Source organism: Zootoca vivipara, chromosome 1, assembly GCF_965207765.1.
Source record: "Zootoca vivipara chromosome 1, rZooViv2.hap1.1, whole genome shotgun sequence".
Lineage (NCBI taxonomy): Eukaryota > Metazoa > Chordata > Lepidosauria > Squamata > Lacertidae > Zootoca > Zootoca vivipara.
This window is the reverse complement of record NC_142582.1, coordinates 125,631,155-125,656,563: the sequence shown is the minus strand read 5'-3', so window position 1 is coordinate 125,656,563 and position 25,409 is coordinate 125,631,155. Positions and strand designations below refer to the sequence as shown.

The 25,409-nt window shown below is 42.7% G+C and overlaps 1 protein-coding gene across 3 annotated transcripts; it reads right to left on the bottom strand.

Annotated features, from left to right (window-relative positions):
- Nucleotides 1-1,997: 1,997 nt before the first annotated feature.
- Nucleotides 1,998-24,270, bottom strand: SGPP1 (sphingosine-1-phosphate phosphatase 1). Of its 3 annotated transcripts, none has more exons than XM_060271415.2 (4): nt 24,115-24,270; nt 22,821-23,600; nt 7,925-8,014; nt 1,998-5,887 (listed from the first exon to the last, which is right to left on the bottom strand). In XM_060271415.2, exons 2-4 carry the CDS (start codon nt 23,532-23,534, stop codon nt 5,336-5,338), a joined length of 1,356 nt encoding a protein of 451 aa, XP_060127398.1. In that variant the 5' UTR covers nt 23,535-23,600; nt 24,115-24,270; the 3' UTR covers nt 1,998-5,335. The 3 variants fall into 3 exon arrangements, with proteins under 3 accessions (XP_060127398.1, XP_034960353.2, XP_088530076.1); XM_035104462.3 differs by having other exon boundaries at nt 22,821-23,605; nt 24,115-24,257; XM_088673950.1 differs by having other exon boundaries at nt 22,821-23,605; nt 24,003-24,139.
- Between the last annotated feature and the right edge of the window lie 1,139 nt (nt 24,271-25,409).

Sequence of the window (25,409 nt, the reverse complement as noted above, 5' to 3'; positions counted from 1 at the left end):
GATGATCGCTGACCTAGGAAGGAATTTTGAAAGAAGCAAGTAAAGTGAGGGAGGGAGGGTGGGTGACTCGAGAAGGAAGAAAGGACAAAGAGGCTTCTCCACGGTGCTTCAGCCTCTTTTCTTTGGCCTTACTCTGCTCCCTCCGGCCAGGTGTCCTTTGTCCTACCTGGCCGGGTGGCGGGTCATAGGCCAACTCGCCAGGTGGGTGTCACCGGCCAGGTAAGCCCTGCGCGGTGTCGCAAACCTCACCCACCTGAAGGGAGGGGTGAGGGCAGATATTGTTTTGAAGCACCTTCCCGGGTTCCCCATTCATTGCCGAGTGCTGTTTGGACCTTTTTAAAAGCCTATACAGCTTCAGACCCATTCAAAGTCCCCGAGATCAGTCATTATTTTAATGGTAGATCCATTGTAGCTGTGAGAGACAGAAGAACAACAGGAAAAACCCCAGAAACCCAGAAGACAAAAGTCAGAGATTGATGTGCGTTATAATGGGTGAAATAAGTATTTGATCCCTTTGCAAAAGATGACCTAGTACTTGGTGGCAAAACCCTTCTTGGCAATTACAGAGGTCAGACGTTTCTTGTAGGTGGCCACCAGGTTTGCACACATCTCAGGAGGTATTTTGTCCCACTCCTTTTTTGCAGATCCTCTCCAAGTCAGTAAGATTTCGAGGCTCAAGTGTAGCTACTCAAACCTTCAGCTCCCTCCAGAGATTTCCAATGGGATTAAAGCCTGGAGACTGGCTAGGCCACTCCAGGACCTTAATGTGCTTCTTCTTGAGCCACTCCTTTGTTGCCTTGTACAACTCCGGAAAGCTATTACAGAGATACGATTAAATACAATAAACTCTGCTTATAGAGATGGGAGACATAGAGGCATACCAGTAATTGATCGTGTTTGTATTAGGGGATGCCCTGAATTAGAGGACCTTATGTATTATATCTTGCGCTGCCCCTTATATATTGAAGCAAGAGAACGGTTTTTGACACCTATAATGATAATAATTATTATTTATTATTTATACCCCGCCCATCTGCCCTCTGGGTGGCTTCCAACAAAATATTAAAATACAGAAATCCATCAAACATTAAAAGCTTCCCTAAACAGGGCTGCCTTAAGATGCCTTCTAAAGGTCTGGTAATTGTTATTCTCTTTGACCTCTGGTGGGAGGGCATTCCACAGGGTGGGTGCCACTACCGAGAAGGCCCTCTGCCTGGCTCCCTGAAACTTGGCTTCTCATAGCGAGGGAACCGGCAGAAGGCCCTCGGCGCTGGACCTCAGTGTCCGGGCAGAACGATGGGGGTGGAGACGCTCCTTCAGGCATACTGGACCGAGGCTGTTTAGGGCTTTAAAGGGCTGATAAGGCCAGAAATCTTCTGACATGATTCTGTATCTCCTTGCAGACATTGATAAGTATGTGACCTGGCGTGTAGCACTTTTTGCAACTGCCACCAGGGAAATCAGAAAAAATTATATAGCTGAGATAGCTATCAACTGTAAAGGAGATGAATTTATTTGACCCCATCTACACCAAGCTGTATCTTTCTCACTAAGCTTTGTACATAATTGTCTATTGTATTATTTAACATTACTTTTAATATATTAGTGGCCCCGCGGTGATTTTAGCTTATAAATTTTATTGTCAATTTGTATATTAAGGAGTTTCTATAGCTTTGTGCAGATTAGGTTGTTTTGATAATGTAAATGTTTAAAGTTTTTGTATCAAACTAGTATATATTTTATTGAATGACATTGTACACATTGCAGCAGCCTTTGGCTATAAGCAATAAACTTGACTGACTGACCTTCTTCATTTATGTATTGTTCAACAGAAGCTTTCAAGGGGAAACATTTTTATGAAACTCTGGGAAAAAATAGTAATAACCACAGAACTGGGTTGCAGATCACATATTTTTTCATTAGAAAGCTTAGCTGAGTGCCTTTCTGTTACACTCTCCACTGAAACTGGGACACAGCCAGGCAGTTAAAAAAACAGATTCTGGAACTTCATTTTATTTTGAAATCATATAGATGGATTCGTGATCTGTGTTTAGTGCTTTCAAGTCCAACTTAAACAGAATAATAATACAGACTACCGTAAATTTAAAATTTGGACGTGATATTTCATTTCAAGAGAACTACAGGCAGTGTAAAAAAATATACAGAGTAACAGTAGAATATACTACAGTGCATGCTTTTTAAACTTTGGAGAACATGATTTGCACACTAGTATGTGCACAATTAAATGAGCTCTTCCTACAAAACCATTTCTTTCTGCATTAAATTGTTAAAACAGCATGAAAAATTAATCCCACAGATTGCAAGCATCCTACTTGCAACAGTCCTTCCCTGTTTAGCCCTTTCAACTACTGTACTTACATTAACATTATTTATTGGAGGAGAAAAGTCAATGTGACTGTAACAAAAAAAAGATGTCTATAAACATTACTTCCCCTCACTGGTGTGCTTTCATTTAAGATTAAATGCAGTATTCAAGGATGCAAAGCAAATGCTTATCTGTTGCTCAACTGATTGCTGGGAACTGTCAAGTGAAACAGAGAATTGTACAATTAGTGAATGCCTTCTGAATGTTTTCTTCCAACGCACATTCAACAAATAACTATATGAAGACTGCAATTCTATGCAGATTTTCTCAGAAGTCCCACTGTGTGAATAGGAATGCAGCAAATGATTTTAAAAGTGCACCAGTACCAAGTGAATATTCCCCAACAGCAGCTATTTAAAATGATAATTAGTGGTTTGCAAACAATCAGTGGTCAGGATTCAAAGAGCCGCTTTAGCTCTATGGAAATCTGGACACTGAGCATCTGGCCCCAATTCACATCAAACGGCTGATCATCCATCATATTAGAACTTCTCAGGCTCATAAAACTAGCTGAATAACTTCTTTGAATCCAGATCAGTATTTTGGCCATTGGTAACAGGTCCTCATCGTAACGTACATTTGGAGCAATCTCCAAATGGGCGTATCAGAATATAATCCAGTAATTACAGCAGCTACTATAGAGAAAGACAGTGTCTTTCATAAAAACAGAATTTGCATTCACAATAAAGGATCCTGTTTCAAATTCTCGTCTGCAAGGGAATCAGGACAAAAGACAGTTAATGCTTTTCTTCTCTCAAGCTAAAGGTTCTGTATAGACATTTCAGGAAGACTGCAAAGCATCTATGCTTTGTCTGAAATTAAGGTTCGGAACAGAGTTAGATTTTCTAAAAAGTGGGGAATTGCCACAATTGCTTCCATGTCCCAGCAGCCTGGAGAATTCCTGCAATCCATCTGTCATCCAGTGAGGCTAAATTATGTCTGCTACATAACTCATTCCATCTTAAGAATGTTATAAAATGCAGTCTTTAGGAAATCTCATGCCCAAACTTTTTCTCCCATCCTGGATTTGTGCAACATTCAGACTGAGAAAGAGTTTTAGAGCGCACAAAACATTGCTCACAATATTATGAAACATTTTGGCCTGGTCCCAACAAAAGTATTACTGTATGATTGTGTTTTCTAATGGACCAACACAGCTACTGTATCTGCAATTTTTTGTGTTAACTGGAAGTTAGAACACATATTGTAGTCAAGATGGAAATAACCTATTGTTGTGTGGACTGCGTAAGCAAAGTTTAATTTTTTAAAAAAATCACAGCGCCAAAATGAAATTAATGTCACAGGGAAATAATTCAGTGCTCTGACTTCTTCTATGAACAGCAAAGGGATGTCAACAAGAGATAAGTGCACTGTTGTCGAGGTCTGCTACTGTAATTTTATTAATGCATAGTTTGCACGTGCATAAGAACTGCACAGGTAGGTTGAGGCAGGGCTTGCTGTCATCACACGTCTTCCCCCATATATTAAATGTACACACTATAAACAAGTTAAAAGTGCTTCAGTGTTCGTGAGTTATTAGCTCACGCAAATCCAACTTAAGTCTGTGAGACCGCAAACATGCTCTTCTCCCCAGTCTTTCTCTGTGCAGCTCCAAGCATCGCATATCAGGCTTGTCTCCAGAGAACCTTGAGACAGCAAGCCACATCAGAAGACACTGCTGCCAGTAAGTTGTCAGAAGAATAGCCTGCCATAGTTCTACTCGGCCGCGTGCCAACTCTATTGGGCAACGCAACTATAGACAGAACGTCCATAATGAAGCACCCAACTTCCACAGAAGAGTCAGCCACATTTAAGTGATCACTCTTGACATTGTATTGCTGCTATCTAACACTTTTGGAAAACAAGAGTTAACTGATAATATGCAAGTTTTGTACAGGTTCCTTCCAAAGCCAGCATTAAGAAGGCTGATCAATCTGAAATGAGTCTGAAGAAAATGATGCGGAAGTAATTGTTTGGCGCTAACATACACATGGTTCGAATTTGTAATTTTCAGCACTCTCTCTCTCTTTTGGATATAGCATAACTATATTATAAATTAAGACAGCAGAAAAATATATGTTCTTCCAACAGCATACACGGCACTTTAAAAATACCTATAAAAAGCAAGTAAGCATCAGGTTCACAGCTAGCGAACACCAATGTAAATTTCAGTTCAATTGGTTTTCAAACTTTTAATACAGAAGATAAATCTTTTATTTTTTTTAGTTATGTGGCTGGTTACATTTTAAAATATCTGCCTAATTCAGTAAAAATTTAAAATAGTTGTGGGCTTTTTTATATACATCACAGTATATGGTGCTTTTTAATTTAGCAACAGAAAGGCACAATTATCAAGCAAAAAGAAAAAAAGAAAAAAGGATACAGTACCTGAATGTAACTGGTTTGTATTGACAAATTAACGATGTTTTAGAATATGGAAAAGACTCTTAAATACCAGGTTCTCTCATTAAAATTTTGGTCCATTAGAACAGCTTCCTTCCTACGCAAAACATTTGGAAGTGCTGAGGTAACAAGCTTTTCCACCAGAGCAGTTTGTGGTCCGAAGAAACAAATAACTTAGTATGAAATGGCTTGAACTGACCACAAATCAAACTTTTGGATCAACTAGAAACATAACCAGTTTTACACATGTCCAAATAAAGAGAGAGGTACGTTTATAAGTTTGAGGCATCGACAGTATATATGCATACACATACACAGAGTTTACATTTTGTTACAACAGTAAGACTAGACATGGCATTTCTCAGGGACCTGAAGCTTCTAGGTCTCTTAACTCTATGATCGAAGACTGGAGCCCTCTTTGCTTGCCCCGTGCTATTTCAGCAGAGGCAGCACAAAAGCGCATCTCTGTGCTTCTCAAACGGTGCACCTTCTCTCACAATGTCCGCTGCTTGCCTCCCTTCCCATGCCAAGGAAAAAACACCTGCATCAGGACAGACCCATGACGCGAAAGAGGGAGGGAATCAAGAAAGTCAGCGCGAACCCCACCATTCCATAGGTGAAGTAGCGATAAGGCAGCTCCACCTCCATGCGTTGCCGCGCCTGCCGAATATCGTCACAAGGGATGCGGAAGATTTTACAGGCCAGTGGGATGGTGACCTTCTTCATGGCCCACTTTGTTAGCAACAGAATCACCACTCCAATCAGCAAACGCAACATGGCTTTTCCAAAGAGAGTCACGGTGAGGGACGGGGGCAGCAAGGGAAGCATCTCCGGCGAAGGATCCGGAGTCAGGCTCAGCATGTAGGTAACATGAGAGCCACACGCAACGCCGGCACCGCAGCCCAGGATCTGAGCAGTGTCTCCTCGTGAGGTGCTCCAAGTGTCAAGAGTGAAGGAGAAAATCCCCAAGGCAAGATGGAGACTGATGATAATTAGGGGCGCGTACTTGCAGGTTAAGTTGAAGCTGTCAACTAGGTCCACAAGTGGAAGGAAGACAGCTAAGATGAGAAGAGCGTAAAAGAATCCAGCGATGACATCCTGTTGTAAAGGGGGTGGGGAGAGAGACAACAGATTAATTCTATTTTAACAATATGGTGGTTTCATAGGACAGGTGCTTTTCAAACTTCCTTCCCCCCAGAATGTCTTAGTACATGGGTACAAGGAAGGAAGGAGGGGGAATGCTTCAGCGATGCCAAAATCACCACCCAAGTTTGCAGTGATGTTGTTCACCCTAAATGCACCTGTAGCACAGAACTGTTGGCTGCTTTTCTGGAGGGAAAGCTTTTGGTGCTAGCAGATACAGTACATCCAGATACAGAAATAGAGGAGACTGGCAGCATGCCAGTTGTTGTCCCTGTGCACAGGTGGGCATTTCCACATCTATGAAAAGGTATTGCCTATGTAAATTAGGAATGGCAACCTCTAGCCTAGAAGCCAAATGTGGCCCTCCAGTCCTCTCTACTTAGCCTTCTGAATTCTCCCCAGGTCACACTCCTCCCTGGCTTTGCTTTCAGAAATTTTGCCTGGCTGGAATGTATCCTTGTACTTTGATAATGCCTCTTCTGTGTCTGGATGAAAAGACAGGGAGGGGTATGCGGCTGGGATAGCTAAAGTTGGTAGATAATGCGACTCTTAATCTCAAGGTTGTGCGTTCGAGGCCCACGTTGGGCAAAAGATCCCTACATTGCAGGGGGTTGGAATAGATGTTAGTGTGCAAGCCAGCCTACTGTAGTTAGTGAGTTAGTGTGCAAGCCAGCCTACTGTACAGAGATAAAATTTACATTAGTTGCTCCATTCACTTTTGTCTCTGGCCCTTGAAGGGTTGCCCTTATGCTGAAAAAGGGTCCCCACGAGGGAATACAAAGCAAGAGGATTCTCTAGTTAGAATGCAGAATCCCCAATCTGGATTATTAGGTTTTTAGATAAACCTTTTCAATGTCCTCACTCTCTCATGCTTACATTATCGGAATACATTTTTTTTTGCTCAATTCTGTTCAAGTGGTTGTACCAAGTGTGGGTGGGTTTTATTTGTTTATTTGTTTGAGGAAGGAAACCAGCAAGAGCCCCAGATATCAAATGGAGAACAGGGAAGTGGCAGAAGAAATGCAGAACCCTAGGGAACAGCTGCCAAGTGCTCAGACTGTGTGGATGGCAGATCAAAGAGGGGAAGGAGATGTATGGACAAGATGTGCTGCTCATACACAAAAGTGCAAGCTGAAACAACGTTCGTGGTTTGGGAATCTTTCCTCTTTTTATCTAAGATTTCCAACAGAAGTAGCCTGGCCTAACTTAAAAGGGATTGTTTTGCTGTGCCAGAAGGAAGTTGCACTTTAAAAGTGTATTGTCTAAAACATGGTGCTTCCACTCAAGCCCCCCCGCCCCCGCCCCAATACAGCCTTTTTTTGGCTCTTCAGAAAGATGGCTGAAAAATGCATAAGTTTATTTTCTGCTGCAGATGCAAGTAAAGAAGAAGGGAGTGCATGAGCCCGAGGCTTGGGCAAGCTCATTCACATAACCCCTCCATTCATGATTTAGCATTATGTCTCAACATGCTCACTGACTAAGGCCCATGTCAACAGCTAGTGTTGCTGGAGCAACACTCTAAGCAAGCAGGAGTAGCAGGTCAAGGACTCACAGTCCTTAAAGCAGCCCAACTGGCAAATCTGAATGCCCTTGCCCCCATTACATACCAGGCTCTTTGCATCCTTTCAGGAGTCAAGGTCCTTCAGTGGCTGATCCCTATTTTAAGCAGGGCATTTGACATGCATGCTTTGTTTCTATAGCACTATTTCAATGGTACTTGGAAATTTGATTAATCTTCCAAGAAGTCAAATTTGATCACTTGGAACTGCAAATGAGGCCCACATCTCAGCTCAAAGTATGTGCATTCTTACTGAAATGAAAGGCAGTGTATACATTCTAAAAATAACACATCAGAAGGTTAAAACCTAAAACACCACTTGCATTAAATCTCTCTCTCTCTCTCTCTCTCTCTCTCTCTCTCTCTCTCTCTCTCTCTCTGTGTGTGTGTGTGTGTGTGTATGTGTGTGAATGAATGACATAACTTTATCTTACCAGAATTGAATGCATTCCCATATATATTCGGCTAAAACAAACCAGAGAACACCAGCAGATGGCAAGAATCAGTCCATATGCCAAAGGATACTGAGGAGAGGAAAAGGGAGATGACATTGGAGCGTTATTTATTTACTTACTTAATTTCATAAAATACAGTATATTGCTTGTTTTTTTAAAAAAAAACACCTTAAAGCAGTTTACAAAAAAGAACAAAACAATAAAATTATTTGTTAAATCCATTAAAAACATTCAGAAAATTAAAACCAGCAATAAACTAAAAACATATCCACATTCTAGATATTTGGGTAGGCTCGTCTAAGTAAAAATGTTTTTAGCAGAAAAGAGCACAGTGCCTGCCTCATATCCATAAAAATACAATTACCGGTAGATATTTAAAAGACCATTATCCCAAAGTCATTTGAAATGGAATATTTATTTAAAATATGTAAACCCTGCTTACTGAAGGAATAGCTTCAATGCAAATTACAGTAAGAACAGTAAAATACAAGAATACCACACATATATCAGCTAGAAATGCCAGTCATTGTGTAAATGGCAAATGACACTTTGAAAAGGGCCACATTTATTTAAAACAGCAGCGTGAAAAAGCAGGACAGACTTCCTCAGATACCGAAAATCTAAGTGAGGGCACCAGCCAAATTAGCCCCCGGAAAGGTAAAGTTACATGATTTGGGCATCTCAAGAAAAAAAAGGACTGTATTTCTAGTAGCAGCATTTTATTTCCACTGGGCTAGATTATGAAGCAATGTCTGGCTTCATAATCTGGAAAACAACCAAAGTCCAAATCCCCTAACACAGCATGAAGCTGTGACTTGCTTATCAGCGCAGGTGCATGAATAAAATAAAACCCTAGGATACAAAAGTAAGTCATTAAAAAAAAATACAAGCAGAAGTAAAGTAAGAATTTTCACCTGCTTCCTATAATACCCACAACAAAATATCTAAGTGCACATGTTTTTGCTACTCTTGGCAGAGAATAAAACAGTTGTGGATAACAAATTGTATTCTTTCAGCTAATTTGGCAAAGCTATGTCTTAAGGAAAGGAACATAACGAATCCTTCTTCGAGATTTCCTGTGAACTTTCAAGCAGAAATTATTTACAGACGGTAACGGGTGAACAGAACGCAGTGTTGGTTTGCGTTTATCCTACCCACAAAAACATAAAGTGATCAAAATGAAAGGTACTGTAATACAAAAGATTAGGAAGAGGTCAAACAAGTTAATCAACTTTTTTATTTTTACTTTTATCAAATATGTAATAAAATTCAATAGCACAGCATAGCAAAATTATTTACAATGACACAGCATAGCAAAATTATTTACAAGTTAGTACTGATAGGAATCCAGTTTTACTATGAACTTCAACATTACTCCCATGGCATCTATTAGACTATACTAGTGACAGTTTGCAGGAGGGGTGCAAATCTATAAAAATGAATAGTGTAGCTATAGCCCAAAGTTGCATCATCACGAGCAGCAAGAGTGATTTTAATTACATGCTCTATACTATAGACACCTCCTTGAATCTTTTGGATTTGTTTGCATCAATCTTCCACAAAAAATGAGTGCAAGATACTCATTTAGGTTTAGCCTCTGCTTAGAGTCACTCTTTTCAAGAATATTTAACGTTGCCAGAAATAACTAAATATTATACATTTTGTGACAAGTAACATGCCCAGCATGAATAAAATTTTGGAAACTGCTGTGAATATACACTCAGTAGAAATAAAATGAATCAAACTTTTCAGCACTGCTCACTGCAAAGCATAAAAAGAGAGATCCAACTTGCCTCAAGTATTTACGGTATGTTATTGGCATAATCCAGAGCCCCTTTACTGATTAAGCAGGCAAATTGGGCTTGCCATCCAATACTGGCCCCCAATCAGCACACTTGTAACAAACCTATGGTTAAACTTTGGAATGTATTTTCTATAAGACACCAGCTAAAGAGAAAACGTTCTTTCATTTACCCACAGCTTTGTAGATGTTAATTGGATGTAAAACAAACAGACACTTGCTTCTCTGTACAATATAGAACACAGAGAGGAATGGACAATATAGAACACAGAGAGGAATGGCTTTTAGGACAGCAGTAATTGGCTATTTTGAAATGAAAACATGTAGCGTGTATACATTTTTCAAATTTACTACCCAGAAATCAGGTGGTGGGCAAAATGTATGAAACAAATTAAGTGCTACTTGGCAACAGTATCAATTACTACCTCTGTCTTTGGGTAAAGTCCAAATAGCAGCACTACGTGACTCAGCTTACATGCGGCAAGCTGTGGTTTGGAAATCAGCTGCAGTCCAAAGGGTGCTGCGTTTCACCAACTTCCCCAGGTCACATAAGAGGAGATTTCCTATAAAACCCTTTACCCTTCATGGGGGGGTGGGGGTGGAATCCACTGATCACAGCCCTCTCATACTGATGCACCTAGTGGACTGCTTGTTCTTGCCTACGGCTCATGATTAGTGAGGAGAGAATCATTGTGAGTCCCAACTAGGACCACATGCCAAGTCAAACCTCGTTCCAATGAGTAGCAAAGCACCTGCCTGCACCTGGAAGCGCCTTCCCATGTTCACTTGTGCACTCACAGTAAACCAAGGTTTGGTTTAATGTGTTGTGTGAACCTGCCCAATGTCTCTGGTAGAGGCACCAACAACTTTAGATGTACATACACAGTAGGACTAACACGCTTAGATCCACATTTGATATTACTTATCATTAGGATATGTTTAGTATTTACAACTTTTAATTTTAAAAATCCCTTTAAATAATAGAGCCAATTGAAAACTCAAAAGTCAATTGAAAAAAATATCACTGATTTTCATCTACCTTGCCACATATATTCACCTTCCCATTCTTGATCAAGATGAACTATGCCGTACTGTTATGTTTGCAAGAGGTTAAAACCAGGATTAAAAGCTAATTTAATAGTTTACTATGTTTAGCAGCTGTTTACAACAGGGTAACACCACAGCACATTAGCAAATGCTACTCCAAGGAGAGGGGAGCAGAAGCGCACAAACCTGAGATAGAAGTCAAATCCACCGGGCTCCCCCAGTCACAAAACTATGGCTTGTTAATTAAGAAGGATTATGTCTTAATTGGACCTATAAAGTATTTATCATGAGCTTTATTACAGCAGTTAACACTAACCTCTTCCCCATATGCATTACATATCAGCAAACTGTTTTTTTTTCTTCAAATATTTGCTTCTTTAAAAAAAGACTGCAAGAAAAAATAGCCAAGGGAACACTAAGACAAAGTCCTGTAAAGATTTGTTCTTCTTGCCCACCTTATCTGCTTTTCTATTCCCTGTTAGCAAGGTTTTCTGAAGCCGGATTATCAGAAGACTAAGGCACACTATCCACTACGCTAATGAAATTATAACCACCTTATCTCACTTGAGTGGGGAAGACAGACACTGCCCATGCAATACTGAACTGTAAACAATGGCTAATGAAAAGCACAGGAACCAGAGCTGGCCAAGACTGAAAAGGTTTTCATATAAAGTAAAGGGCAAATCTGTTCTCTACAGTACTGCCCCAGAAGGCATAACTAGATATAAAGGTCTTAAGTTATGAGAAAGTTGATTTGAGTAACGCAATAATATTACAATAAGACTTATTTGACCAGTCAGATATATTATTATTATTATTATTATTATTATTATTATTATTATTATTAAAGACAATGCTATAGGAGGCCTTCAAGCAGAGGCTGGAAAGTCATCTTCTGGAAATACTCTGGACTCTGGGTTTCCTGCTCCAAGCAGTAGGGGACAAACTAGGTGTCCTGCAAGGTCTCCCAACTTCATGGGTTGTACATCTCCACAGAATGACACCTCCCAACCTTCTAATATAACACAGAGCCTTCAAAGATTAAAATGTTCATGACGTGATCACAACCATGAATATGTTTATTGTTATGGCAATACAGCCAGCAAGCCAAAACCAGAATTTCTGTGTAATTCTTTACATAAACAGTAAAAACAATCAACATGGGAAAGACATATGGACAGTCTACAACAAGCCTATAACAACTGCACAGTTATCACACAAAAGCTTCATTAGCTAGAAATGTCTTAAGACTGAAATCCCAGTAAAGAAAGGAAGTGGCTGCGGATCCAAGTATAGGGAAAACTTCTAATAACAGGCCTTATGAAAAAGGTTTGAGGGACCTGGGTATGTTTAACCTGTTAAAGAGGAGATAGAGAGGAGATAGTTTAGCCATCTTCAAATATCTAAAAGGTTGTCACATGGAAATTGCAGCAAGCTTGTTTTCTCCTGCTCTGAAGGGTAGGACCCAAACCAATGGATTCAAGTTACAAGAAAAGAGATTCCGACTGAACATCAGGAAGAACTTTCTGACAGTAAGAGCTGTTCGACAGTGGAATGGACTCCTTTGGGAGGTTGTGGACTCTCCTTCCTTGGGGTTTTTAAAGCAGACGTTGTATGGCCACCTGTCATGTGTGATCTAGTTGAGGCTGGACTAGATGACCCTTAGGGATCCAATCCAATTCTACAATTCTACGATTCTGTGAATGTTACCCTAAGTTTTCTCAGACTTCTTACACCCTAACTACACATGTTGCAGGGAGAAAAACTACAACAGCCTGATCCTAAACTTGGAAATGACCTGCCGTGTTGCATGGGGCTTGCAAATAGGATAGCAGCAAATGCTATGGATCACCAAGGAGGTTTTCAAAAATAAGTAAATATAAGTAAATTGTAGACAGGACAACTCCTGGAACATCTGCTGTCCTGTGCTTTGTTTTTGCTGCAATGATACCAGATCTTTATGTTTTTATCCAACCATGTTATTTTGCCAAGTTGATGTCTACAGAACAGAGGAACAAAAATACCGAATTCTTCCAAGCTATTTAGGAACAGTTTTCACTGATGTCTATTATCAAGTGTTGTAAAACAAGGGGCCCGAACCAAACTTCAAAAGAATACGTATTTTGCATGTCCTCAAACTCTATTACATTATATCCCACAAAGAGCCACAAATGCTTTTGTCAGCCACAATATTGTAGCTGCTGCACTGTACAAGACTGGATGCATGCAACACCATTCTAACACTGAATACCGTAATAGTGCATTACAAAGCCTCAAAAGGGAAGCTGTCACAGGACATGTGGCATGTTTCCAAGCCTTGGTTTCATTTCATTCATCATTTAATTTCCTCTGTCACATAAAAAGTATCTGCCAGTTCCCCACAGCTTCAGTTTCTACAGAAGCCATTTCTCTAAAGATGGATTTGAAAAAGAAACTGCAGTTCTGACAGTTTATTGCAATGTTCACGTGGCTTTCGTTAGGCAATTTTTTACAGTACATGCCATTGCTTGAACCAGGGAGCCCTGGAAGCTGAAATTTTGTGAGGAGAACAAGGGATATCCAAGGGAAGAGTTAGATGTTACTTCAGCTGTACACGCTCCCCAGCCTATGTCTGCTGAGGTGAAGTGACTCTGGAGGGCCACCTGCAAGGGAGAATTGGCTGGTGTGGAAAAGATTCATCCGCTCCTATTGTCCCCCTGCCGTGTTTCCTAAACCAGAACCTATTTCTAGACCCAGGTTGCAGTAAAAACACAGGTCAAAATTTATAGGGAATACATGTGAAAAGGATCTAGGAGTCTTGGTAGACCACAAACTTGACATGAGTCAGCAGTGTGATGCAGCAGCTAAAAAAGCCAATGCAATTCTGGGCTGCATCAATAGGAGTATAGCATCTAGATCAAGGGAAGTAATAGTACCACTGTATTCTGCTCTGGTCAGACCTCACCTGGAGTACTGTGTCCAGTTCTGGGCACCACAGTTCAAGAAGGATACTGACAAGCTGGAACGTGTCCAGAAGAGGGCAACCAAAATGGTCAAAGGCCTGGAAATGATGCCTTATGAGGAACGGCTTAGGGAGCTGGGTATGTTTAGCCTGGAGAAGAGAAGGTTAAGGGGTGATATGATAACCATGTTCAAATATATAAAAGGATGTCATATAGAGGAGGGAGAAAGGTTGTTTTCTGCTGCTCCAGAGAAGCGGACACGGAGCAACGGATTCAAACTTGTTGTTGTTGTTTAGTCGTTTAGTCGTGTCCGACTCTTCGTGACCCCATGGACCATAGCACGCCAGGCACTCCTGTCTTGCACTGCCTCCCGCAGTTTGGTCAAACTCATGTTCGTAGCTTCGAGAACACTGTCCAACCATCTTGTCCTCTGTCGTCCCCTTCTCCTAGTGCCCTCAATCTTTCCCAACATCAGGGTCTTTTCCAAGGATTCTTCTCTTCTCATGAGGTGGCCAAAGTATTGGAGCCTCAGCTTCACGATCTGTCCTTCCAGGGAGCACTCAGGGCTGATTTCCTTAAGAATGGATAGGTTTGATCTTCTAGCAGTCCATGGGACTCTCAAGAGTCTCCTCCAGCACCATAATTCAAAAGCATCAATTCTTCGACGATCAGCCTTCTTTATGGTCCAGCTCTCACTTCCATACATCACTACTGGGAAAACCATAGCTTTAACTATACGGACCTTTGTCGGCAAAGTGATGTCTCTGCTTTTTAAGATGCTGTCTAGGTTTGTCATTGCTTTTCTCCCAAGAAGCAGGCGTCTTTTAATTTCGTGACTGCTGTCACCATCTGCAGTGATCAAGGAGCCCAAGAAAGTAAAATCTCTCACTGCCTCCATTTCTTCCCCTTCTATTTGCCAGGAGGTGATGGGACCAGTGGCCATGATCTTGGTTTTTTTGATGTTGAGCTTCAGACCATATTTTGCGCTCTCCTCTTTCACCCTCATTAAAAGGTTCTTTAATTCCTCCTCGCTTTCTGCCATCAAGGTTGTGTCATCTGCATATCTGAGGTTGTTGATATTTCTTCCGGCAATCTTAATTCCGGCTTGGGATTCATCTAGTCCAGCCTTTCGCATGATGAATTCTGCATATAAGTTAAATAAGCAGGGAGACAATATACAACCTTGTCGTACTCCTTTCCCAATTTTGAACCAATCAGTTGTTCCATATCCAGTTCTAACTGTAGCTTCTTGTCCCACATAGAGATTTCTCAGGAGACAGATGAGGTGATCAGGCACTCCCATTTCTTTAAGAACTTGCCATAGTTTGCTGTGGTCGACACAGTCAAAGGCTTTGGCATAGTCAATGAAGCAGAAGTAGACGTTTTTCTGGAACTCTCTAGCTTTCTCCATAATCCAGCGCATGTTTGCTATTTGGTCTCTGGTTCCTCTGCCCTTTCGAAATCCAGCTTGCACTTCTGGGAGTTCTCGGTCCACATACTGCCTAAGCCTGCCTTGTAGAATTTTAAGCATAACCTTGCTAGCGTGTGAAATGAGCGCAATTGTGCGGTAGTTGGAGCATTCTTTGGCACTGCCCTTCTTTGGAATTGGGATGTAGACTGATCTTCTCCAATCCTCTGGCCATTGCTGAGTTTTCCAAACTTGCTGGCATATTGGGTGTAGCAAGAAAGAAAATTCCACCTAAACATTAGGAAGAACTTCCTGACAGTAAGAGCTGTTCGGCAGTAGAATTTGCTGCCAAGGAGTGTGGTGGAGTCTCCTTCTTTGGAGGTCTTTAAGCAGAGGCTTGACAGCCATCTGTCAGGAATGCTTTGATGGTGTTTCCTGCTTGGCAGGGGGTTGGACTGGATGGCCCTTGTGGTCTCTTCCAACTCTATGATTCTATGATTTGCAGGGAAGGACGCTGAGGTGGCTCAGCACTGCCTTCCTGCCCATTCTTTGCACAAGAATGCCCTCACAATGGCACTAGGAAGCTAGAACCTCCTGACATAACAGTAGGAGACTGTTTGTAGCATGGTTATCATAAGCAGCACAAGGTGTCCTGGCACTCCTGGAAAAGAGCATGGATGGACTATGAACTTGGCTCTGGAATAAAGTCAACTCCACATTCCTATCTGCCTCACCCAAAATTGTACTGCTACTGCTCCCTGGTCCAGTAGATTAGACACAAAACCATTCCAGGCTTGAGATATGCACTTGTAGTGTACAGCCAAACTTCGCTACTGCTTATTTTAGATTTCATTTCTGGTACACTTACTAAAAATGTTGGCCACCACCAATCTAGAAGTGAGCCTGTGTCATGCAGCTAGTATTTGCATTTTGGTCTGTACAGTAGTATGGATCTTTATTAGTATTAAGTTCAGGGGGCTATTTTTTCTGTTTTGGGCATACTATGGCTTTGCTTATTTCATAATGTTGCAGCCAGAAAAAGTAGGAATTATATAAAAAGGGTAGTGACATCTCAGCTACCTAGTGATGTTCATGTGTGCTTTGGCTCTTTTATAAGCTAGTTTTGTGTATAGAACCCTTTCCCCCTATCCACAAAAATGTATTTTTTCAAAGGGAAAAACAGTGTCTTTTAAAACAGGACAAATGTCGGATTCTCATCCTCACCTTTGGAAGAGTACAATATCCTAAACAAAACAAAAAAAGCAACTCCTTATAACTTGCATATGACTTCATTGGCTTCAAAGATGCAAAAGATTACTTCCTGTGATATTTGATAAAACATTTTAATTTTGAATTTTTGAACTAGTCACCCTTGTTTCCAGATACTTCACTGCTTCTAGTCTACCCCTTGTCACCTGATCCAGCTAGCCATGCGGCACCTTGGATCACTGAAAGCCCTCAGGTGATACACCTGTCAACTCTTTTATTTTATCACTAACAACAGCAAATAGCTATCCAAATAAATTAGAGTGAAAGTATGGCAGTCTCATAGGATTCATCTGACACTGCCACAATAGACTGATAGAACCTCTCTCATAGCAGTATGCATAAAGCAGTACATATAGCCAACATACATTCAAAACAGCCTGCCTGTTAACTGCAGTAACCTATAAGAACTGGAAAAACTTTAATTTCCATATAGTATTACACCAACACTAACATTCTCACACCTTGACAGACTTCACATCCTGTTTCTGCATGTTTTTAACAACTGTTTCCCAGACTGACAGGGAGAGCAAGAATCTTGTAGTATTGTGAACCTTTCATATTCTAGCAGTGTTAGAAAATGGGATAGAAAAGCTAGGAGTCAAATGGCTCCTGGGACCAGGTTGTAGGCACCAAAACAGAATGTCTAGTTACCCCCCTGACAACACTTTTTATTTATTATTTTGATAAGCATGGATTTTGATAAGCAATTCATGTAAGTGACACATTGTTAATATCACATTTTTAGCAGAAATTGTTAATACATGTTTAATTTGGTGTTGACAATAAAAATACTGGTTTTCAAAACACTCTATTCTTTATTTTTAACTCCTTAACATATTGTGTATCCTTAACATATATGTTGAGGCTTCAAAGCACATACATTTCAGTAATCCTTGAGTGTCAGCCAGGCACAAAAAATGGCATCCAGACTTTTTGAGGGGCTTGCAAATGGAGAATCTTTAGGTGCAAAAGGCGCCTGGCGCCCTGCTAATCTTGAACCCTGCTCCACACGCACAATGCTCTGGAGGTTCTCCTGAACTTCCCCACCACCACCAATCCACATTTAGGGAACATGGGGGAGCAGAGAGAGGAAAGCCCTGTTGCATAAGCAGAAGTGCTTGCACAGGGCTTCCACTGACAGGGCTTGTAGTGAATCCCAACTGTTGTATTCTCAGAAACAAGTTGCTGTAACTATTCTGTCTTTAAGTAGAAACCACTGCAGTTACGAATATACCAGAAAAGGAAACATGCACACACACATCCATTAGCAAAATAAAAAAATTCCTTCAGTAGCACCTTAAAGACCAACTAAGTTTATATTTTGGTATGAGCTTTCGTGTGCATGCACACTTCTTCAGATACACTAGAAACAGAAGTGTCAGACCCTATATATATACAAAGGGTGGTGGGGGTGGGTGGGAATGGGTGGTGGGCTGATGGGAGTGGTAAACCTGGAGATGGCTGTTAATGGCTGCTGATGGCTGCAATTAGTCCTGGGCTGAGGTGCTAAAGAGAGCTTGATCATGCATAGTAAGCTCTCTTGATCAAGCTCTCAGTTACTTAAAAGATTATCGGCATTTGCTTTTTTATTCAATTATGTTTGAGATCAACATTTTAAAACATTTTAACAGGAAGCTGCAATTTGGCAGCATTCACAGAAATCTTGACTAAGAGAGCTCAAGTGGAAAACAGTCTAATTGTAAGTTTCTTCATCAAGCCCCCCTTTTAACAAACATGTTGCCCATTAGACCATTCGTAGCTAGGAAATTCCTTGTGTGTTTTGTATTACATCCTCTTGCAATCCTGATTGGAGGCACTGAAGAAAAGCTTCCCTGAAGAGTTCCTCTTTTTCTAGGCTGAGCTGCTGCCAACAGCTTTTAATAACAGAACAATAGTTTCAGAAGTATTCTTAAGGAAACACTTCATCTCAAATGTTTGTGACCCAGGGTCAGACTTTAAAAAAAATTAAAATCAGGAATTAAATCCAAGTGCTTTCAACTTTTTTGTGCCAACTGTTCATATTGCAGACATGAGCACAGCTGACACCCGAGTTATAGAGCAAAACAACATGTAATGAGAAAACCCAATCTGACTAGCTGGGAATAAACTCTAGATCGGCATTAGAGCCAGGCAAGTTATTGCATGGGACTACAAACTTCCTCTATAGTTCTATCTAATTTAGAATAGGATCAGCTAAATAATAGAAGATATCACTGTCTACTTAAGTAGTCATCAATAAACTCTTAAAACGTTACATTTAAAATAATCTATTTTCTATATATTTCATTATCACATTTTTGTATTGCATTAGATTGTTATAAGGTTGTTTTGTATTTCATTAGATTTCATTAGATTCTGTTTCTTCAGCTTGTAAGTATTGTATGATAGAAAGGCGGTATACAAATTAAAAGTGATGATGATGATGTCATTTTCAGAAGAACGAGCTCAGTTGTCTGGAGTCCTCAAACACGCAAAGGGGAAAAAAAAAAGGTTTAAGAAGCACACATCCCCTAAAAATTACTGGAGTAGCCCAATGCAGGATCGTTTTATTCATAGTGGCAGTGCAGTGTGTAGTGCTTAACATGTTGAACTGGCACAGGGGAGACACAGGTTCAAACCCCTAGTCACCCATATAGCGCAGCTGGCCAGTCACCATCTCTCAGTCCAACCTACCTCACATGGTTGCTATGAGGATGGTATGGGGAGGGAGAAAAACTTATACCCCACTCCGAGCTCCCTGCAGAGAAGGTGAGATATAAATTACCATAATAAATAAAACAATAAATTTGACAGCTTTCATCAGCACAAGTGCTGACTTCCTTTTACTGTGCTTAAGCCAATCTACAGCATCCATTAAATTGCCCAGCAGAGAAATGAAAAATTAGTTAACTTGTAGGGTTAAGGATCACTGGCAATAAAATCTTACTGTGTTTTCCTTGACAATGTTTTGTATTTCTGTAAACCTTGCAGTTCCCCAAAGTATGTTGATATCTTCATCTTATGCTTGAGTGGCGCCAATTTGGGTATGCAAGCAACAGCACTTACACCTGGACTTCGAAAATAGAGGGAATTAATATTATAATATTAATATTATATTATATGTAAACAGTGAGGAGCTGCAACCCCTGCTCTCCGAAAGAACATACCTATTCAGAAGGGAGAAACCAATCTGGCCCCATCCACTGGCCAGAAAAAGAGCACCTGCTTGCTTTCCTCTTCTATTGTGCCTATTCGATAGTGAGCTTGCAGTAGGTAATATATTGTCTTTTATTATCTACATGGTGCTTAGAATATATTTAGCACTGTATAAATGTTAACATAATCACCTCTCTAAAGGTTGCTCACATCAGCTTAATGTCTCACATGCACTCCTTTCCTTGCACAGCTTGAAATCCTCATGAAGTACTCATGGACAATGGAAACACTAGTCAGGATATCATCTGAAACTAAAACCTTTCACTTTCTATCAAAAAGCCCTCCCTTTAAGGGCATTTCCCCTGGAAGATTAGACAAAATTAACAGACAGTCCAGTTTAGGGAAGCGTAACGACCCAAATCCTTTATTCACTTTAACGGAACAAACATTTTAGTTTTGCTGGTCCATATTTGCCATATATAGGGACCCAGGTGGTGCTGTGGGTTAAACCACAGAGTCTAGGGCTTGCTGATCAGAAGGCCGGCAGTTCGAATCCCTGCAATGGGGTGAGCTCCCATTGCTCAGTCCCAGCTCCTGCCCACCTAGCAGTTCGAAAGCACATCAAAGTGCAAGTACTGTAGATAAATAGGGAAGGTAAACGGCGTTTCCGTGCGCTGCTCTGGTTTGCCAGAAGCAGCTTTGTCATGCTGGCCACATGACCTGGAAGCTGTCTGCGGACAAACGCTGGCTCCCTCGGCCTATAGAGCGAGATGAGCGCCGCAACCCCAGAGTCGGACACGACTGGACCTGAGGGTCAGGGGCCCCTTTAATTTACCTATTTGCCAGATGGGAGACCTCCTGGGAACAATGTGTGTGTCACCTTGGGTTTCATGATGGAAAGAAGGTGCTATATAAATGCAAACAACCAAGTAATTAAATAAATTTAAAATGCATTACGTGGCATCAAAGCACAGTACCTTCTATTCCAATTGCCATAATCCAGATCCTTCCTTATTCTGGACATTTCTCAAACTGTTTTCACTGTGCATACTGTGCAGGATAATCCTACTATAGCTGGGTAGAAAACCCAATTACTCAAAATAGTATACAACTGGTGGGCAGCACAGGTGGAAGAAGGGGCAAGGTTTGAGGGTTTTTTACACTAACCAATATTATGGGAGTTGCACATCTGTGAAAGAAATAGCCTCCACAGAACAGTTCTTCACAATAGGTTTGCATGTTTTCACTCATCACTCACTGATTTTCTTATTGTCTTAGATAACAGGATATGACCAGCACAAATAGGGGTGCTAGGTGTTTTTTTAAGGAAACACTAATATATATATATGGGACCCAGGTGGCGCTGTGGTTAAACCACTGAGCCTAGGGCTTGCTGATCAGAAGGTCGGCGGTTCGAATCCCTGTGACGGGGTGAGCTCCCGTTGCTTGGTCCCAGCTCCTGCCAACCTAGCAGTTCGAAAACACATCAAAATGCAAGTAGATAAATAGGAACCGCTACAGCGGGAAGGTAAACGGCGTTTCCATGTGCTGCTCTTGTTTGCCAGAAGCAGCTTTTTCATGCTGGCCACATGACCTGGAAGCTATACGCCGGCTCCCTTGGCCAATAATGCGAGATGAGCGCGCAACCCCAGAGTCGGTCACGACTGGACCTAATGATCAGGGGTCCCTTTACCTTTACCTTATATATATATTAACAGTACCAGAATACACCAGACAGAAAACCTTGGGAAAATTAACTAACATGAGTGCAAAGGGCTTAAGGAACATCATGATGGCTGAACTGTGACACAATTAGTAGCAAGAAAACAGCATAATCTCTATTCAAGATCTTCTCCAGCTGGTACATCCCAGGCTTGGCCAACTCTAGCAGATGGTTACCAATAATTTACAGTTACTTTATGGACCCATAGCATGAAAGGCAACATAAAAATGAAGCGCAAATTTTGTAGTGCATTCTGATAGAGGCAGAAACTCAAAAGCTTCAAAACCTAAAGGAAATCAGCTGATGCAAAAGCATGTCATCCGGAAACACAATCATACCTGCAACAGATGCTTATCCATGCACCAGTGAACTGACTAAAATAATCAATCTTTTGACACAGATACATATGTGAATTTTCTCATCCAGGGCCACTGGCTGTTTCATGTGACTGTGGTTAGTGGTGACTGGAGTGACACCACAGTAAAAGTTTGCAAACTACTTGCAGTGCACTCATGTAGCGGTTTACTTGGAAGCAGGATACAACCCAATGCACACTCACCTAGAAGCCCTACTGGACGCGAGATTTACATCCAAAAAAATTACATAGGATAGCACTGTTAAATTTGCACTCTCCATTTGCAGTTTCAAATCAGGGCTTCTTTAAGCTAGGAATTTAATTGGAGTTCAAGGCAGTTTATTTCCAAGTAATTTTGCAAAGGGCTGCAGCCTTCATCAGGGCAGTCTTGAGCAGGTCGCGCGCCCTGGCGCTGAGGGGCGGAGATCGCTCCGGCGTCCCCGCCCTCACAAGGCGCAGCATGGCTTCCGCACGGCTTCGCCGCGCAGCACCCTGCCTACCGGCCCGGCGCCCTATGCCACCGGGACTCTACCTAGAGCTGGCCCTGGCCTTCATCTACAATTAAAATCAGCAGTTACTGCATGTCAGTCAAGCAACGTAGTTCTAAACTAGAGATATTTAGAGGAAGTAGGAGGAACGCTGGGGTGTTTTATTAGTCTACCCAAGTCTGTAAATGGCTATAAGATTCTAATACAGATAGGCCTTGTGGAACGTATATTTACCGGTACTTTCCTAACTGAAGAAATAGAAATGACTTCAAACACATATTTCTATTTTGAAATCCTTCTGTGGCCTATATAAATCACCTGATTTCCAGCCTAACTCCCACAGAGTAAAAGCATGCCCAGTGCCAGAAGATACAATAACTCACAGTTAACAAAATGAAACTTTAACAAGAGATCCTGCTGTTTGTGGAACTCAGTGGGGCATACTGTCCCCATGAGGGGGAAAAAACCCCACCAAGTTTGTCAGCATTCTGATCCTGGAAGTACTATACAAAGATCAAGCCTCCCAACTATCTAAACACGTACTGGATCATTTTTTAAAGCAATGCTTTTGTTTATAACACTTACTGAATAAATTGATTTTTTAAAGAGTACTATTTTGTATTTCCACCAGACTGTTCCACCAATAACACAGCAACCTTGACTGAACACCTTAAACCACGTGGGGGGGGGGGAGAGGCCTCTCTTACCTGCCACCGTCCATAGCTGAACAACAGTAATGTCACTGGGATGGCAGTGCCAGACATGGCATGCGTAGAGGGCATGCTGTACTCGGAGTTGTAGAAAACCTCCAGCTTGACCACGGGTGGGGATGCAGGTCTCGGCCAGCGGATAAGATCCTTGGTACACTGGCCCAGGTACATGACCCAGACCCAAACGATGATGAGCCTCCTGCCCAGCCAAGCATCCAGGTTCCAGATGCAGAAGGGGAAAAATAGGATGTAGAAGAGCTCATTGCCCAGCTCCGTGCCCAGGCTGAACATGTAATAGAGGAAGGGGCTGCGGATGGAGAAATCCTGGCATAGCATTTCCCCAGTCAGAGAGTTGCGACGAGGCTGCTTTTTGGGAACCCCGAGCCCAGGCTTCTCCTCTTTCTTTGGGGCCTTGATCTGGGCTTCCACCCCACTGCAGGCTCCCCCGGAGAGCACCCCGTTCGAGTGCCACACGTCACCCTTCTCGCCCACACTGCAGGGGCCTTGGAAGCGGCACCTCCCGTCGCTGGCGCCATCTGGCTGGGTGGGCGGGCAGCTCCCGTTGGCCACCAGGGCCCCGGGCTCCAGGGGCCGGGGGGGAGAGAGGGCAGCCCCCCACTCTGGGGGTGCTTGCACGCCGCAGAGCCTCTGGAAAGCAGCGACCTTCTCCGAATCCTGCAGGCAGGCGGCCAGGCGGCGCAAGGAGGACATCCTGAAGGGCTCCGGCCAGGAGGAGGCAGCTGTCGGCTTAGGAAGGCGAGTCCAAAATCAGGGGTGCTGCACTGGGGGGGGGGATTTGGAAGAGCGTCAAGAGTGGTTTCAGCCATACATCATGCATACATACATACAAGCACCTATTTTTAAAAAAGATAAACCTTTTAAAAAAGAAGAAGGAGGTTTGGGGGGGGTCTAGGGCAGAAGTCGGGAGCTCATCCCCTGGGGGTGCGGGAGAGGAGGGGGGGCTAGACTTGTGAGGGGCTCCTGCTCCAAAGGACTTTGGCTGCCTCCTCCCCCCCAAAAAAAGCCATAGAAACTGGGGGGGGGAGAAGAAAGAGGGAGATGAGTGGGGTTTTGGCTGCACGAGGTGAAGGAAAGTGGGGATGGGGGGGATGGAAGGGCAGGCGGTGGGGCTGAGGATGTGGGGATGGGGGAGGCCCTGACTTTGGGGTCGGGGGTTACCTCAGGCGCTGGGGAAACGCCTCGGTGGGAGGTGGGTTGGGGTAGGGGGGGTAGAGGCAATGGGAGGGGGGGAGAAGAAATGTGGGGTGGAGGCGCGGCCCTGACGCTCTACCCGTCATTCCGTCCCGGCGTCGCCCGGCCGTCAGTCCGTCGCTCCGTCCGCCGGTCCTCTCCGCTCTCCCTCGGCTCCAGCGCCCAAGTCCCGCCTGCCGCCCGAGGAGGCGCCGCCACTCAGACGGAGCGCGCACGCGCAGTGGCCTCGTTCCCCTCTCACCCCTCCCGCCGGAGAGGCGGTTGGAACGTGGGCGCGAGGGAAGAGAGAGAAGGAGAAAGGAGCAGCCAAGGATGGGAGGGAGGGGAGAGATCGGGAGCGCGCGGCGGCGGCGGCGGCGCGCCTGCCTGCCGCGTATGCGCATGCGCAGAAGGACTTAAGCCCTTCGCCAGCTCCTTGTGCTTCCCCCCACAGCTGGAAACTGCCCCCTCACATCACATTGATTGATTGAGGGCTGAGGGAGATTTAAAATAAATAAATAAAATAGAATTTAAAGTGTTTTTAATTTGGGGGTGTGGGGGTGGGGAAGAGGTAAATAGCTGTTTCCTATAATCATTGGAATTGTCTCCCAGGTCCTAGAATGAATCATGGAATCTTAGCGTTGGAAGGTTCCCCCAAGGGTCATCTAGTCCAACCCCCTGCCATGCAGGGAACTCAGCTAAAACGTGCATGGCAGATGGCCACCCAACCTCTGCTTGAAAACCTCCAAGGAAGGAGAGTCCACCACCACCTCTTGTGGGAGTCTGTTCCACAACAGCTCTTACTGTCATACAATAAAGTTCTTCAGGGATGCCTAGTCAGAATCTCCGTTCTTGCAACTTGAAGCCATTGGTTTGAGTCCTACCCTCCAGAGCAGGAGAAAACAAGCTTGCTCCATCTTCCATGTGACAGCCCTTCAGATATTTGAAGATGGATGTCCTATCTCCTCTCAGTCTCCTCTTTTCCAGGCTAAACATACCCAGCTCCTTCAAGCGTTCCTCATATAGCTTGGTTTCCAGACCCTTGATCATCTTGGTTGCCCTCCTCTGCACACCTTCCAACTTGTGATGCCCAGAATTGGACACAGTATTCCAAGTGTGGTTTAATTAAGGTAAAAAGGAGAGCTACTATTACTTCCCTTGATCTGAACACTATACTTCTGTTGATTCAGGCTAGAATAGCGTTAGATTCTTTTTTTGCTGCTTCATCACACTGTTGACCATCGCTGCCAAGTTTTCCCTTTTCTCGCGAGGAAGCCTATTCAGCATAAGGGAAAATCCCTTAAAAAAGGGATAACTTGGCAGCTATGCTGTTGACTCCTGTTAAGCCTGTATCCTTTTCACATGTAGCCTACTGCTAGTAAGCCAGGTGTCCCC